A 15,601-nucleotide genomic window follows, 5' to 3' on the forward strand; every position below is an offset into this window, starting at 1 on the left:
TTTATCAAGCAGGTAATTGAGCAGAGGGGTTGTTTAGGTTAGTTGTACGTGCACCGTTTGGGTTGGTTCACTCAACACCCACCTGACTCACCACCACCTGCCCCTTTTTTTGCCTGGATGCCTATCCAATGCACTGAGATGAAGCAGTACAGCTTTTCTGTGACTTGGTGTGAGGTCAGAGGCACACATTAAAGACAGCAGGGTAAGAGAAGCCACCTGGTTCCCTGAAGACAGTGTCATTTCATCATTTGACTCTTTACCACCCCAACCTCATCACTAACCATTCCTCACCATAAAATCAATAAGCTAAGCACAGGCCAAATACCTCATGCACATTCTCTTTCCCCTATGTCAGAACTTCTCAGTCCTCCCTTTTAAAAATGATTGATTGTGTCCATTAAAAGCGTCACTGCTGCAGGCTTAAACTTTAAAAGAGGACTGGCAGCCTTGTGGGTGGAAAGTTCACACAGCAGAAGAGCCAGGAAGCCTGAGTTTGGCTCCAGCTCTGCTGTTGACCTGCTCCAGGACTCTGAGGGGCCAGATCAGTTTCCTCCTCTGCAGAATCAGGGTATTGCTCATGATTTGGTTTTCCAGCTCTTCTGCTCAATGAGTCCCTGAGGCCAATCATGACATCTTTGTAAGGGACAAGGAAAAAACCGTAGACAATTAATAGTGCAATCCCTGACCAGAGCTCACAGGAGAGAAAGCAAGAAGCTCCTGCGTAGTTAGGGTGCATGCAGGCACACACACACACACACACAGCCACAGCGGTAGGGAGGATGGTGGCGGTGGTGAGGGGATGGACTCCACTCCTGCTCGATCAGCATCAGAGGCCCTCTTCTTCAGGTCCTGAAGAAATGAAAGGTAGGTTCAAGTCCAATGTCAGCCTCAGTTACCACTTCAGTGGATTCTACTAAATGTTTTTTATATACAAATCTAAGTATTTAGAGTAAGTATCAGATGATGGGACTGTTTGTACAGAGGTGCCGCCTTCAAGTTCTTAAAGGTGTACATTGAACCATCCACTCTGGATGTTACTGCTGGCACACAACCGTGTGCTATTGTGTAAGCCATTAAACAAACCTGACTTTAGATTAAACCACAGGTTCCGTTATGGGGCGACTTGATGGGAAAGTCATCATCCTCACAGCTGCTGCTCAGGGGATCGGCCGGGCGGCTGCCTTAGTAAGTCACCATCTCTTGTTTCCTCGCTCCCTGTTGAAGTGTTGAAGTGTGTAGACAGATTCCATGGTTGGCTAATTCTGCTCTACTGTTTTTGTTTTTGCTTTTGTTTTATTGACTCTTGTGCTTCTGTTGTCTAAAGTTACAAAAATAAAATGTCGCTACTCCCGACCCCAGGTAGATGAAAGAATAAACACCTCATGTGTTTGTTATGTGACGCTACAGATAACCTTTGATTCTGAGAAACAGACTTCTCGCGGTGTGCACCATGGGAATTCACTGCGGGGGCCTTACAGGAGTGCACAGCTTTCTGAAATTATGCCAGTTCAGTAAAGGACTCCAGAGTTCAGCCTGTCGAGTCACCTTCCCCTCCTCACTGCGAGTGCTCATACATCATACCCCACACCTGAGCTAATATCCTACACATTAAGGATAATGGCAGGGTATGGTTTGCCATTTATGAAAATAGAAGTATACTTTCAAGGGGAAAAGTGTTAAAATGACCCATTTTTCTCTTATTATTTGGAACATACTAAGAAATGGGATATAATAAAAACCTGCTAAAAATGGGCTATCAAGTCACAAAGCAGTATTTTGAGTGGTATTAATAACAGAAGTGTAGTTTTATTAAAACACATAGATTTTACATTACTTAAGGGGACAAAGCTAGATGACAAACACAGTATATTTTGTGCTGTTCTAATTAATGATAAAAACAACAATGGGAAGGTGAGGTGAGACTAGTTAGTTTAAAATTCCACATATTTTATGGGGAGGGGGGTAGCAATGAAAATAGGGTAAAGGGGAAAAGGCTGAATGACTCTCCATTCATGAGAGCAGTTTAACCAAGTAAACAAAGCATTTATTTGTGCATTGTGTCTACCAGGCTTTTGCAAGAGAAGGTGCCAAAGTCATAGCCACAGATATCAATGAGTCCAAACTGCAGGAACTGGAAAAGTACCCAGGTAAGCAACTCAGCCGGTTGAACTTGGGATTCAGAGTCCACAGGGTATTATCAAGGAACACTACTCAGGTTCTGAAAGAGAATTCCTTAGCTGCTCAGCTCCACTGGCCTGCTTTTTAGAGCTGACTCTCTGGTAACCAAGTTTAGATTCCGTGAACCTACAGACAAAATCTGCATACTTAAAGGTGTAAACAAACGTTTCGATAATGTTTCAATTATCCAACATGTTGAAGGATTCAGTACCTAATAAGAAAATTGTATGTGGAAGTTTAACAGTTGTTTACTCTTCAGGACTGCGTTTCACTTCTGCGCCCGCCCCCTTCTAGCAGCGGCGCCGCCCCACAGCGACACCGCGTGGGCCGCACGTGTTATTTTAGGTTTTCCAGTGGCTACATTTAAAAAAGGAAAATGAGACAGGTGAAAATTCATTTACACAAATGTACTTTATTAAACTCCATATACTCAGTCAAGAATTATTAATGGAATATTTTACATTCTTTTATTTTTCATACTAAACTTTCGCTGTCCGCGTGTATTTCACTCTGGCAGCACATTTCGGTTTAGACTACCTGCCTTGCTCAGCGGCCACTCTGGCTAGTGGTTACCACATGGGAGACAGTTCTGCCCTAAATCACATGTCATGATTTGAAACCCAGAGAGATCGCCCAAAGTATTTATGTGTTTGTCAGCCCTTACTGCAGCTCACTGCGCCCAAATCCAACCCAATTCAATTGGATTGAATAACTCCAATCGGAGTCACTCTGAAAGAAATCGAACAGAGACCTCATTCCTCGGTTAGCTGTTCCTCAGAACAAAAAAGACTGCACGCACCAACACAAACAAAGCCTCCGAACTGGTTCACTGAGTTAGACTACGTTGTCACCGTTCCTCCGGCTGGAAGCAGAGCTGTTACACTGGAAAGTAGGAAGGGGAAAGGAAAGGAGTGTTCCTGACCCTCAATTTCAGTCTTCCCTTTCTTTGTTTATGCGTAGTTTTTCCTTATATCCGAAAGAGAATAACAGACCATGTCGGTTTAAAAAAACATAACAATAATGGGGTGGCTCTCATTAGAGAACGTCTGGATTTTTCTAGTCACCAGCACAGCACACCTCTCCCAGCCGCCAGGCCGATCTTTCAAGGCCTCGGACGTTTCATCCCTCCTTCTGGCCTCATTTCCTCTTGCATTTTAGGCCACAAATATGTGATGAGACCCTTGACCAACAAAGTCAGGTCAATGAATAATGGGATTGCAATAAACATTAAACTCACACATAGAAATCATCTCTTTTCCCACCATGCTGCCCTTGCACACACAGACAGAACTCAGAATTTCTGTACGTGTGACTCAACCTCTGGAGGATAGAGCAAGCTGGAAGAGCCCTGTGCAGTTGTTACTGCTTGCTTACTGAGAAGCATCTAGGGTGGATCATTTACACCTCCCTGGAAAGTCTTTACTCAGGACATTCATTAATCAATTCAGAGAATGGAGAGAAAGGAAGGAAGAGGGAGGTGTGTTACTGGAAGGCCCAGTGGGGAGGACTTTAAGGCTTTGACTGCTGAGTTTCTTCAGACCCTACTAATGGTCAGCAGCCCCGTGTAGCCTAACTGGACAGGCCCGTGGTCTCCACACTCCCAAACAGCTGAGTCTCCAAGGCTAGATGTTTTTTCTGGGTATAGGGAAATAGTACCTTTTGTTTTATTTTTCAGGTATTCAAACGCGGGCTCTTGATGTCACGAAGAAGAAACAAATTGATCAGTTTGCCAAAGAAGTCGAGAAACTTGATGTTCTCTTTAATGTTGCTGGGTAATTCAGAACTTTTTTATTTCACTGTCCTTACAGAAAGTTTTCTGTGACTTTCATTCAAAGAATTTTGATAATATGGCCAAATTATTCATCATGAACGATAATATAGTCCTCGGGAAACATGGCTTAATTTTGGAACAGAATTTTTACTTCAAGTGGACTGCCGCAGAAGAGACACGGGTTGGGGGACTGAAGGCAGGGAGGCCTGCCCAGGACAGCTGGTGCTGATGGAAAGATGTTGATCGTTAAGTCTGGTGACAAGCTCACACCAATGGGCTTGTCACTGATGTTCCACCAGGACTTATAAAATAAAGTGCAAGACTGTTTTCCAGCAGAGAGTCTTTAAAACTAAGCATATTTATTATAAGCCAAGAACTCAGTTTATTGAAATGCAGATGTTCCCAAGTTTTGGCATAACATCCCACCAAGTCCTTTACGCTGTTCCAAGCTCAGCGTTTCTTATTAGGACAATGAATCCCAGCAAGCAGTTTCGTATTGTTCCTTTGTAGGCAGCACGAAAAGCATGGCTCCATTAAACTGCCTAGGGTGGCACCAGACGTGAATGATGAGACTGGAACTGGAGCAGCTACCTGTAGATGCAGTGACTGCTAGCTAATACTGTGCCCTCTCGGGCATGACAGTAGCAAAGAGTACAATTGAGGCTGACATAGAAGCTAAGTTGATACATTATGAAATTCCACTCTTCTCATGTAGTGTTATATTTGTGCCGCTGGATTGATAGAAAAATCCTAGAGCCTTCTATTATATATTTGTGTTTTTTCCTAACCATGCTTCAGAGCCTGGGAGACTGGGGGAAGCCTCAATCTGGCCATAGTTTATCATGTATTACCATGTAGTTTATCATGTGTTACAAGGTATAGGAATTAAGTCAAAGTGACATTTTGTGACGATCTATTTTATAAAAAACCTACTCATCCCTCTTATAAGAATATATGCAGAGCCATGACAAAATCAGCTAGAAAAATTAGTTTTTGAGCATTTATTAATTTTTCAGCTAAGTAAAGAGTATAGAAATGGAGCTTGTGGTTCCATTCGATTGAATGGAAGTATAGTCATAACCAGTCATATTGTATCGTTAATTACATAATTTTGGTCCGGGGAGAGTGAAATTACTTAGGACTCCAGTCTTTAGAAAGATTCCTGAAGGAATCTTTTGTGAAGTTTATTTTAAGGTTTTTGTGTTGTTTTGTTCTGTTTACTCCATATGTGAGAAGGGTACAGTAGCAATGTTCCTTTGCTACCAGGAGATGCTACTTTCCTCACAATCTTCTTTTCCCCAGAGAATGTTAAATCTTTGCCACCTGGGGGCGCTGTTGCTCCTGAAATAGGAGTCAGGACAGGTGTGCTGTTCTGATTTAAATTTGTTTTCAATGTTCCCTGTGCACTTGGTATAGAGCTTCTTAGGTTTAGTGACCCCAAACTCTCACCTTCTTCTTTTAAAGAAGGATATTGTTTTTGAATAAATTTATTTAGCTTAAGTTATTGGGCTACTTACTAATATACTAAGGGATACTTATGTTTGAATTGTTAAAAATCTTGGTAAGGGATGAGACAGTGGTCTCAGTTAATATGTGATAATAAATATGATGAGAAAATTGACTTGAAATCTTGCTAAGTGATCATTTCCCCATTGTTTGTTCACTGCTCCAGGTTTGTCCACCATGGAACCATCCTGGACTGTGAAGAGAAAGACTGGGACTTCTCGATGAACCTCAATGTCCGCAGCATGTACCTGATGATCAAGGCGTTTCTTCCCAAAGTAAGACCATCTCTAGCAGGCTGAGCCCCGCCGGGTACTTAGGGCTCCTCGCTGGACACCTAGAAAGGATCCCCACACATGCCGGAGAGTGACGACAGCTGACATAATGTCTAACCCGTATTGAACATTTACATCGAGGCATTTAATATAAATTAACTCATTGAGCCTTCTGGTTCATCCATTCAAGGAATATTAAGCACATCCTATATGCCAGGCTCCATCCTAGGTGCAGAAGAGAACAGGACAAAGTCCCTCCATAAGGGAGGCCCCTTTTTTGAGGGGTAAGACAGAATAATATGTAATCAAACAAATATGTATCATGGGTGGTTGTAAGTACCATGAAGAAACAGAGGCTAGGATATCAGTTGGCCCAGCGGAGTGTCTGGGGAGAGGGTTCCTGGAACAGGGGCAGCCAGCAGGCCGAGGGGCGGCACACCGATGCGGCAGGCACTACCCTACCACATCGCAGTGCGGAGAGTGAAGAGGGGCTGTGTGGCTTGCCAAGGTCATAGAACTAGCAAGTGGTTGGAGCCAGGGTTTGAACCCTGGAATCTGTGCCCCTTCTTGAATTTTGGTGTCTAAGCACATATCCTCAAGGTGGATGTGCCCCATTGCTGCTCTGTACCCTGAGATTTCTGCCAACACTCCTGTTTTTAGCTAAGCTACAGAGACCCCAAACAGGGAAGACACAGTGTGTGCTGAAGAGACAGTATTCCTCCTGAGTCAGCTACCCTGGAATTCTCCAGCCTTCACAACTCAGCAATATTTTAAATTTTATTTTACCATCATTAAATACCTTTTGACAAAAAGCACCACACTAGGTGCTCTGGGAGAGGGAGGCGTGAATTTCAAATGAGCTTCTAAGCCCACAGTAGCAGACATCAGAGGCCCAGACAGTGGAAGGGACTGACCAGGTGCAGAGCCTGCTCAGTTCAGGACTGTAAGTTGAACCCTTACAGTGAAGGGAGGAGAGCCACTCTCTTCCTCGCCACTGGATGAGAAAATGGGCATACTGCAGCTGCCCAACCCAGGGCCGGAGAGAGCTTTACAGTGACACGGTGAGGCTGATATTTTGCTCTAACAATTCCACCTGATGTCAAGAAGGATCCAGATGGCCCTGGCTGGTGTGGCTCAGTGGATTGAGCACCAGTCTGCAATGCAAACAGTTGCTGGTTCAATTCCTAGTCAGGGCACATGCCTGGGTTGTGGGTCAGGTCCCCAGTAGGAGGCACGTGAGAGGCAACCACACATTGATGTTTCTTTCCCTCTTTCTCCCTCCCGGATGAATGTTAAAAAGAAAATTAGGAAAATTGACTTAGTAACAAAGGAATTTTTTTAATCTACTTGTTTAGTGCCTGAACAGGATCTTTGCTTGAATCCACAGAATGTTGAAGTAGCAAATTTTTGTGAAGTACATAAATTACCTGTTTTGTTCATTTAGAGTTCATGAGAATCTGTGTTATTTGGACGTTGAATGTGTTTTTGGAAGCTGGATCCTTAGCGTTGGATAGGGAGAGAGGTAGAGGTGTGGTCAAGGGGGAAGCTCAGGCGGCCGTGGCATGGCTGTACATGGGTGGGGCTCATTTGTACAACCAGCCCAGGGTCTGGAAGGCTTGACCAATGTCAGTGAAGGGAGCAGGAGCAGGTGCAGTGACGCTGAAATACAAACATGTACATAAGTGTTAACTTAAAATGTCAAATACTGACTTGTACATTAATGAGTTTGTCTGGGATTTAAAGCGTCTTAATAATCCACACAAGCCAGTAACACTCATTTGTTTAAATAAAAATCCCACGAGACATTAATGACAGGGATGGGGAATCAGGAGTCAGTGCCACTGGTCAAATCCGGCCCTGTCCTCAGAAGACCTTAGGTATGGCCTGACCTTTGCCCCTAACTCGCTCTGTAAACTGGAAGACAGCACTTGCGCCCTCTCAGCATCTTTTTTTTTAATGAGGGTGATAGACTAGGCAGCCCCTTGCAGACCTCATTGTCTAGGATCCTCTGTGCTTGGTAACCACGGGCACATGAACTGGTTGGGACTTTCCAGGGGAGGCCAGGATGGGAGCCTAGGCAGATCTGAAACATCAGATGGACAAAACATAGGAACTCTTGTAGGAAATGTTTGTTCATGGATAGACAGACAGAAAACCATTCCAAAACTGGAAGATCAGTCAAAAGGCAGAGAGCAAGCTGAAAATACTGTAAGAAGAGGTCATGTACAATCCAAGGTCCACTATGGAATGGAAGGGAAAATCTGTTATGGCAATAATTTGGATATGTGGAATTTTTAACCCTTTGCTGTACCTTAGAAGGGCTCCCAGCATGTAGAGGTGCTTAGAAGACTTTGTTGAATGAATATACAAATCTGGCTTGTCAGTCCAGTTGGAAGTCAGGCGTGGAATCACTGAAGATCCAAAAGCCAACATCTGCCTAGTTTAGGAGCTGAGCTCTGGTCAAGGGGAAGAAAAGGGCTGGGTCAGAGTGGGATGAAGCTACAGGGAATCTTTAGAGATCTTTCTAGCTTCTGCCTGAGTTTCTGGGACAACCATCCTACGTATTGTGGCATCAGTATGTACCAGGCATTTCATGTTAGAGCTGTCCTTGCCAGAGAGGACTGTTGCATGCATGGGGAGCTGGGAGGAGCGTTCAACAATGGCGGCAGGTACTGAGCTGGTTGAGAAGGCAGAATGGAAGGAGACAAGGACTGAGGGCTCCAGAATCAGCAGAGAGACCTGGTTTGAATGGATAATACAGGGGACAAGGGGCAGCACCACCATGTCCTAAAGTTTTACCCGAGTTACTGCATTTCAGAGGATTGGACAGTGAACTTACTTAATAGCCCATGTTTATATATTAAATTGGGCTGTATGTATTCCATGTGTATTAAAAATGGGTTCTATAAGACAATGATAGCTCAATAAAACTGCATAATAAAATGAATAAAAATGGGTTATGCTATTTACTAATTTTGATAAGAATAGCTTCAAGGCTTGGTTTTCAACATCATTGTACTGTACTAACTGTCCAGGTTTGTTTGGTTTGTTTTTGTTTTGTTTCGTTTCGTTTCGTTTGGTGTGGACCTCACTGCATTATTACATTCTTTATTATATAGACAGACAATTTGGGGTGAATATTTTCTCCCTGCCATTTTTCTTGACTTCAGGCTCTCCGTGGGTCCTGTTAGTCCACCCAGCACAATGCCTTAGAGTTGCTTTAGAATCTGCTTTGAGGTGCAGTTAGTAGCTACGTACCCACGTAGGAAGAATGCCATAAGGAAACACAGTCTTGCAGCCTCACCTCGGGCCCAGCCAGTCGTCCGCCTACCCCAAGCCTGCACCTCTTTGTCTGAGAGCTGCTGCACAAACTCACACCCCCCCACGGAAGTTGTGTTCTGTGAAGACTTCTTTTAGAAGCTTTTCTCCTGGTTTTCATGATACAGAGCGTGCAGTTTTTTCTTCTAGCCTTTCACTGGTTCTTTCATTTGCCCCAATTTGAACTTTTCACCACATTCCTGTCCACTGTCTGCCCTGGTTCCTTATGGTCATTTCCTCAGCCTCTGATTTAGTGAGAAGTTAGCACCCACGAGGCAGGAATTCTCCCCACATCTTGCTTCTCCCCCCAAAACATTCTTGGGTACCCCTGCCCTTGCCCATACATGTATTATCTTGAAAACATACATATGTGTTATAATTAATAACATATAAAGTTCATTTGAAAACTTTTTAACTCAGAGCAGCTATTTCATTACATATTCCTTTAGGGTTAGGTCAGGGCCCAGTAGTCTGCCCTTTATTTTGGTTCATCATTGTATTGACCACCTACTGTGTGCCCTGTCTAGAAGAACAAAACAGCCAGGGACCCTCCTTTCAGGAAGTGCACACGTTAGCGTTAGCAGAAGAGTTCTGAGGGAGGTGTTCCTAGGAAACACTTCTGTAGTTTGGGGAGGCTGCACGTAACCACTCACCAAGTCCTTCCCTTGCTGCCTCAGCCACCTCCTCCTCTGTTATCCAGACATTTCGACATTTCTGCTTTTATCGCCACTTTCCTAAATCACTGCCTCAGGTCCCAGGGGTGGGACCTCTGGTATCTCTACGGGATACCAGAGCCATCTTTATAACCCCAAGTCTGAACATACCGCTCCTCCCCTGCCTTGAACCCTTCATTCTCACCACTGCATCGCCTTCCGGGTGAAGCCCAAATGCCTACAGTTCGCCCTGGTGGCCCCTGCAGCTTCGTTCCTCTGACCCTGCACTGCAGCCAGACCCATCCCTGCCTCCCAGTTCCTCCACAGACCCCTTTAGGGTTCCCTCTCCTTCAAACACACTTCTCTTTTATTTTTCTAACACTCTAGTTTCCAAAAATCAACCCACATATTTCCTCCTGAAGAGCCAGTTCTGGGTGTCCCGCAGCCTGGATCAGTGGTCCCTTCCCACCACCACCCTCTTCTCTGTGAAGGTCTCTGCTGTCGCTGGAGGCTGGTTAAATCAGCCACTCCAATCAGACTGGCAGCTGCCTACAGGCAGGCACCGTGTCATTTGCCTTTGCATCTCCTGGACCTAGCACAATGCCCGACCACAGTGGAAATTCAACAAATACTGTGTTGAATGGAAATGAGAGTATTCCGACATCAGGAACACGTAGAAAGGATTACCGTCCTTCCACTTAGCTCACAGTTCATTCTTGGTCTTGCTGATGCTCTTATGCCCCAGGAAGGTGGTAACCCCCTGGGAACTGTTCCTGCCAGAGACGGCAGCTCGAGCCATCAGCTCCCAGCAATGATAGGGTGAGACCCTTACAACTGCTTAAAGCACTTAGTGTTAATAGCTAACAGGATGGTTCTACAAACCCTAAGTAAATGCAGATCTTTAAACAAGGTAGTATTTTTAGCCTGCAGAGTGGCATTCCTTAAAAAATGGTTTTCTTTTGGCAGATGCTTGCTCAGAAATCTGGCAACATTATCAACATGTCCTCTGTGGCTTCCAGCATCAAAGGTAGGCCTGTCTCCTGGGGTGATGATGCACATGCCCACACACCATCCAGAGCTAAGGGAGCAAGCACAGCCCAAGTCACAAACCCAACACCTAACTCCGACACCACTTCTTAAAAATTGGTATTGCATTCCTTAATTACTAGTCCTTTTGCCTGAGATGTGAACCAGTCATAAAATAAAATTAGAGGATTTTTGCTTTGTCCTCCTTTTATTTCTTCTAATGAATATGGAGGTGAAAATCAAGAGCGGGAAGAAGGAATCAAGAGGGGGAAGGAAACATTTACCCATTCAATTAATCAGAAAAGGTTGTATGCATCACCCACTAAGTACCTCTGCTCCCAAAGAATTCCCAGTTCTAATGGGAGCGAGTGTCAGGCAAACACATGCCTTCCACAGTGTGACAGTCTCCTGACAGAGCTTCGTGAGAAGTGCCGAAGTGCCATCACAGTGCCGGGAGGGGACTGCCTGTGGCTATGGGGACTGCCTCACAGACACTGGATCTGGGCCCTACTGGGGGAAGAAAACCTGACAATGGTTACTGGGACACTTCTCTGTGCTCCCTGTCTAAAGGAGACTGTTTTTTTTTTTTTATTCCTTCAACTTCAAACCCTCCCCCCACCCCAGGAGTGGTGAACAGATGTGTGTACAGCACAACCAAGGCAGCTGTGATTGGCCTCACCAAGGCTGTGGCTGCAGACTTCATCCAGCAGGGCATCAGGTGCAACTGCGTGTGCCCAGGTGAGTTCTACCCTGTAGGGCTGTGACCTTGTCCTTGCTGACATCTGGTTGCCACTGTGAAAGATATCTACATAAGCTTGTTTACTCCATGTTTTATTGTACCCTGTCATCGGGAAAAGTTCAAAAGAAAAGAGCATAGGCTTATTAAGATAATTGGGATAGAGAGGCTAAGTCGTTAGGAATAAGCCACAGATGCAAAGGGCTTAAGGTTACTTATGTGCATGAGGCAACTCCAAACCACATGGTTAAGAGACAGCACAGACCAGGTCTTGGTGTGTTGGAAGCAGACAGGGATGACCTTTTCAGGGGAAAGAGGGAAAGTAGACACACTGTTAGGACAGCAGGAAGAAAGTAGGAGGAGCCTCCCAGAGGACAGAGAGCCGCTGAGTCCTGTAAATCACCTGAGGTGGCCCATAAATGAAAAGGAGGGATTAATACCTTTGTGCTATAAGAAAGGGGGGGGCCAGCAAACAAGGCCTGTAGGCCAAATCTGGCTGCCACCTGCTTTGTAAATACAGTTCTGTGGGAGCACATCCGCACCCAGTCTGCTGCGTGTTGGCCGGACAGCCTCATGCTCAGGCAGAGCTGAGTAGTTGTAACACACCAAATGTTTCTCAAAACTAAAAAGGTTTCCCATCCAGCTGCTTGCCAAAAAGTATGCTTACCTCTCATATAAAGGAAAGGAGGAAAGCAAAATTCATTATTTGTAGTAAGGACATTCAATTTATCTAAACAAAAGCATTCAATAACATTTTATGGGAATAACTTCTCCTCTTAGTAACTGTGGGCATGTCTATTAAGTAGATATGCCCTTTCACCTGGATCCACCCACCCCAAATGAATACAAGGTGCCTAAGAACAATTATTTACTTCCTTTCTGAAAAGAAATTAAACAATGCATATCCAGGATCAAAGTCTCTCTCAGTAGTTCGAAACTGGTACTGAGGAGTTGGAGAGGGATATAGTTTCAAAATTACCTGTGATATCTTTCAAAACCTAAAGGGCATGCCAGAATTTGGGGAGGCAGTTGATGGAGAAAACTGTGTACTGTACCGACATACCTCAGAGGTACTGTGGGTGCGTTCCAGACCATGGCAGTAAAGCAACTCATAATCTTTTTTGCTGGAGGAGGGTCTTGCAGTCAATTTGTAAAAGACTTAACATGTGTGAAACATATTAAAGTGAAGTGCAATAAAATGAGGTATGCCTGTGATTTGGCTGGCCCCACAGGAGACTCTGATGTAATATGTCACGGTCTCCCCTCAGGGTGAACACCACCAACTTACTGATGAAAGAAGTGAAACTACCAAATACCCTGCAAGCTATAGCATTTCCATGATTGAGGTGTCCTGCTTACTTTTCCTTAGACTAGAAAGGTAAACATAAGTAACACTAATAAAAGCAGGTACATGGGAGACAGTTTCATTGGGTTTTACATACTGCTGGTATGTGGACCCCAGCTATTTTTGGTGCTATTTACCAAATGGAATAAATGGCAAAATGATTTGGAAAATATGGTTGTTTTAGCAGCTGGACTTTCCAGGAACTTGGAAAATATGTTTCACACTCTCTGGAACAAGGAACCAGCATGACTCACTGAGCCAGTCACAGAAGAAAACCTGACTGGGAACAGTTGTGTCTGGGATGGCACAGGAGGTGGTGCAGTCACAACTCTCCAACACCGGACTCGTGCAGACTGTGGCACAGCGTGTCGGTCTGTGCCATGGACACAGCACATAAAATTAAATAGGCATGCAGTGCTACGATGCATCATCTGTATATTGCACTGAGTGTTCACCACCCCAGGTCAAGCCTCCTTCCATCACCATTTATCCCCACTACACCCTCTTCCCACCACCCCCTGTCCTCCTCTCTGGTAACCACTAATCTGTTGTCTGTGTCCATGAATTGCTGTTTGTTTGCTTGTTTGTCTGTTTGTTTGTTTTTGTTTAGTCCTTTAAGTGAAAGATGCAGGTGCCTTGAGCACACGTTGGAAGAATATACTTTAAAGAGGCTATTGATGAGAGAAGTGAGGAAATATTATTGAAAACTGATACAAAGGGATCTTTGTTATGAGATCTCAGAAAGTTTATTAACTATTCCCTGTAGTAACATGGAAGGTAGAAAACACTCCAATGAACTGGGTTATCCAGCTAAGGCAATTTCCACCCAGGGTATTCAAAAGTGCTGCCCACTTATAGTAAAATGTGAGGAGAAAGAGAAACTAAAATAGGGGCTGTTAACCAATAACAGCCAGGATTTGCTGATTTTGAAGAAATGACAAATGATGCCTCTCCAGAGAAATGGCAAATGATGATAAATTAAGAAGTGGTTTCCAGGCAAGTATCAAATCTGTGGCATTCTCAGGAGCATGGTCTAAAGATGAAGCTGAGGATACTACCGCAAAATCATTTATTATGATCTTAGATCATGCGATCCCTGGAGTACTGTCAGGCAGGGAAAAAAACAGCCCTCCAAAGGGAATTTACAGACACATAAGTAAACAAAAAAGTCTGGGAGACTTGCTCTGTAGGAACTTGAACTGAGTGGAATTTAAAACTTTTCAGTGTCATTCATTTTTTTAAGTGAAACAATTTCAAATTATATTGTTTGATGAGAAACATGAGGTAGTGATAAAAATAGGAATTTGAAACCAATAAAATTAGGCAAGATGAGGAGCAAAATTTAGAACACCTGAATTCTGGAGTGCTGGGACAGTCATGCAGCTGTCCCTTGGGATCTCTAGAGTGAACTTGACAGCAAGAATGGCTCTGACAGCACCAAGGCAGTCTGGATCCTTGTACTGGTGAAGGACTTCTACAATTGTATCTACATCTCAGGATGATTGTGAGGATTAATTGAGATAATACATGCCAAAGTGCTTAAAATCCAGAAAGTATTGTGTTAACACAATGTGACTGAAATACAGGGTCCAGCACAAATAATGCCCCCTTTTTATTACAAAATCATAAGCATATAATTCTGTAACAAAACAATATCATGCTCAAGCACAACACATGACATTTTAGGCAAAATGTTCAAATTACAACTATAAATTATTGCATCCATTTTATTACCCTACCAACCACACTCAAACAGGCATTACTTCTGCTGCATCCTGTATATACTCGTGTATATTGGGAATGCACCCAGTGAAGAGTCTTCACCCAGAGTCTTTGCCTAGCATCACAAAGAACTATAGTCTGTGTTTTAAAAGTCATAGGAATGTTATTAAAGAGGTTATAAGCCTATTAAATAAAAAAGGTAGGCAGGTGGAGGAAGTCATGGAGAAGGATTTCACTGACTGTCATATCACATGGAAAGAAAGTTTAATTGTCAATTTCTTTTTTCAGTTAAAGTAAATAATGAAGCTGAATGTCTCCCTTTGATTTAGGAACAGTTGATACCCCATCTCTACAAGAAAGAATACAAGCCAGGCCAAATCCTGAAGCGGTAGGTATATCTATTCTTTTAAGTGTGTTTAAATCTTCTGGTGAGAAAATGCCCTCTTCCTTACCTAAAGTAGGCAGATTCAGAGTCAGAAAGTAGAATGGTGAGTGCCAGGGGCTGAGTGGGTGCGACTGGGGAGTTGCTGTTCAATGGGTTTGGCAAGATGAAGAGAGATCTGGATATTGGTTTTACAACAGGGTACTGTACTTAACACCACTGAACTGTACATTTAAAAATGGTTAAGATGAACATTGGCCAGGTGACTCAGGTGTTTAGAGCATCATTCTGTGCACCAAAAGGTTGCATGTTTGATCCCTAGTCAGTGAACGTACCTAGGTTGCAGGTTTGATCCCCAGTCTGGGAGCATAAGGGAGGCAACTGATCAATGTCTCTCCCTCCCTCCCTGTTTCTCCCTTCTCCCTTTAAAATCAGTGAACATATCCTCAGGTGAGGGGTTTTTTTTTTCATGTTTAAAAATGGTTGAGATGCAACATGCCCAAGGCCACATAGCTAACGTATAACAGAACCAGGATGTCCTTGGACCATTCAACTCCAGAGTTATACTCTTTCTTCTGTACTATGGCAACTTGGCCAATAATCAGAAGCATGAAGTGAATAACTCCTATACGCAGTGCTGTTAAGAATAATAGTTCAGGATATGAAACTTGGAAGCCAAACGTTGTAGAGGA

The 15,601-nt window shown here is 43.8% G+C and overlaps 1 protein-coding gene across 2 annotated transcripts in view; it reads left to right on the forward strand.

Moving 5' to 3' along the window:
• BDH2 (3-hydroxybutyrate dehydrogenase 2) overlaps positions 1–15,601 on the forward strand; it is a 28,822-nt gene that overhangs the window by 2,134 nt on the left and 11,087 nt on the right. The window contains exons 2-8 of one of the 2 annotated variants that reach the window (XM_036025858.1): positions 1,094–1,185; positions 2,069–2,147; positions 3,854–3,950; positions 5,622–5,730; positions 10,665–10,725; positions 11,349–11,462; positions 14,857–14,915. In XM_036025858.1, the coding sequence (XP_035881751.1) occupies positions 1,114–1,185; positions 2,069–2,147; positions 3,854–3,950; positions 5,622–5,730; positions 10,665–10,725; positions 11,349–11,462; positions 14,857–14,915 (591 nt within the window). In that variant the 5' untranslated portion in view covers positions 1,094–1,113. The remainder of the gene's footprint in view (positions 1–1,093; positions 1,186–2,068; positions 2,148–3,853; positions 3,951–5,621; positions 5,731–10,664; positions 10,726–11,348; positions 11,463–14,856; positions 14,916–15,601) is intronic. The other variant, XM_028506930.2, reaches the window with a different exon arrangement.

This window comes from Phyllostomus discolor, chromosome 1 (assembly GCF_004126475.2).
Source record: "Phyllostomus discolor isolate MPI-MPIP mPhyDis1 chromosome 1, mPhyDis1.pri.v3, whole genome shotgun sequence".
In the NCBI taxonomy this organism is placed as follows: Eukaryota; Metazoa; Chordata; class Mammalia; order Chiroptera; family Phyllostomidae; genus Phyllostomus; species Phyllostomus discolor.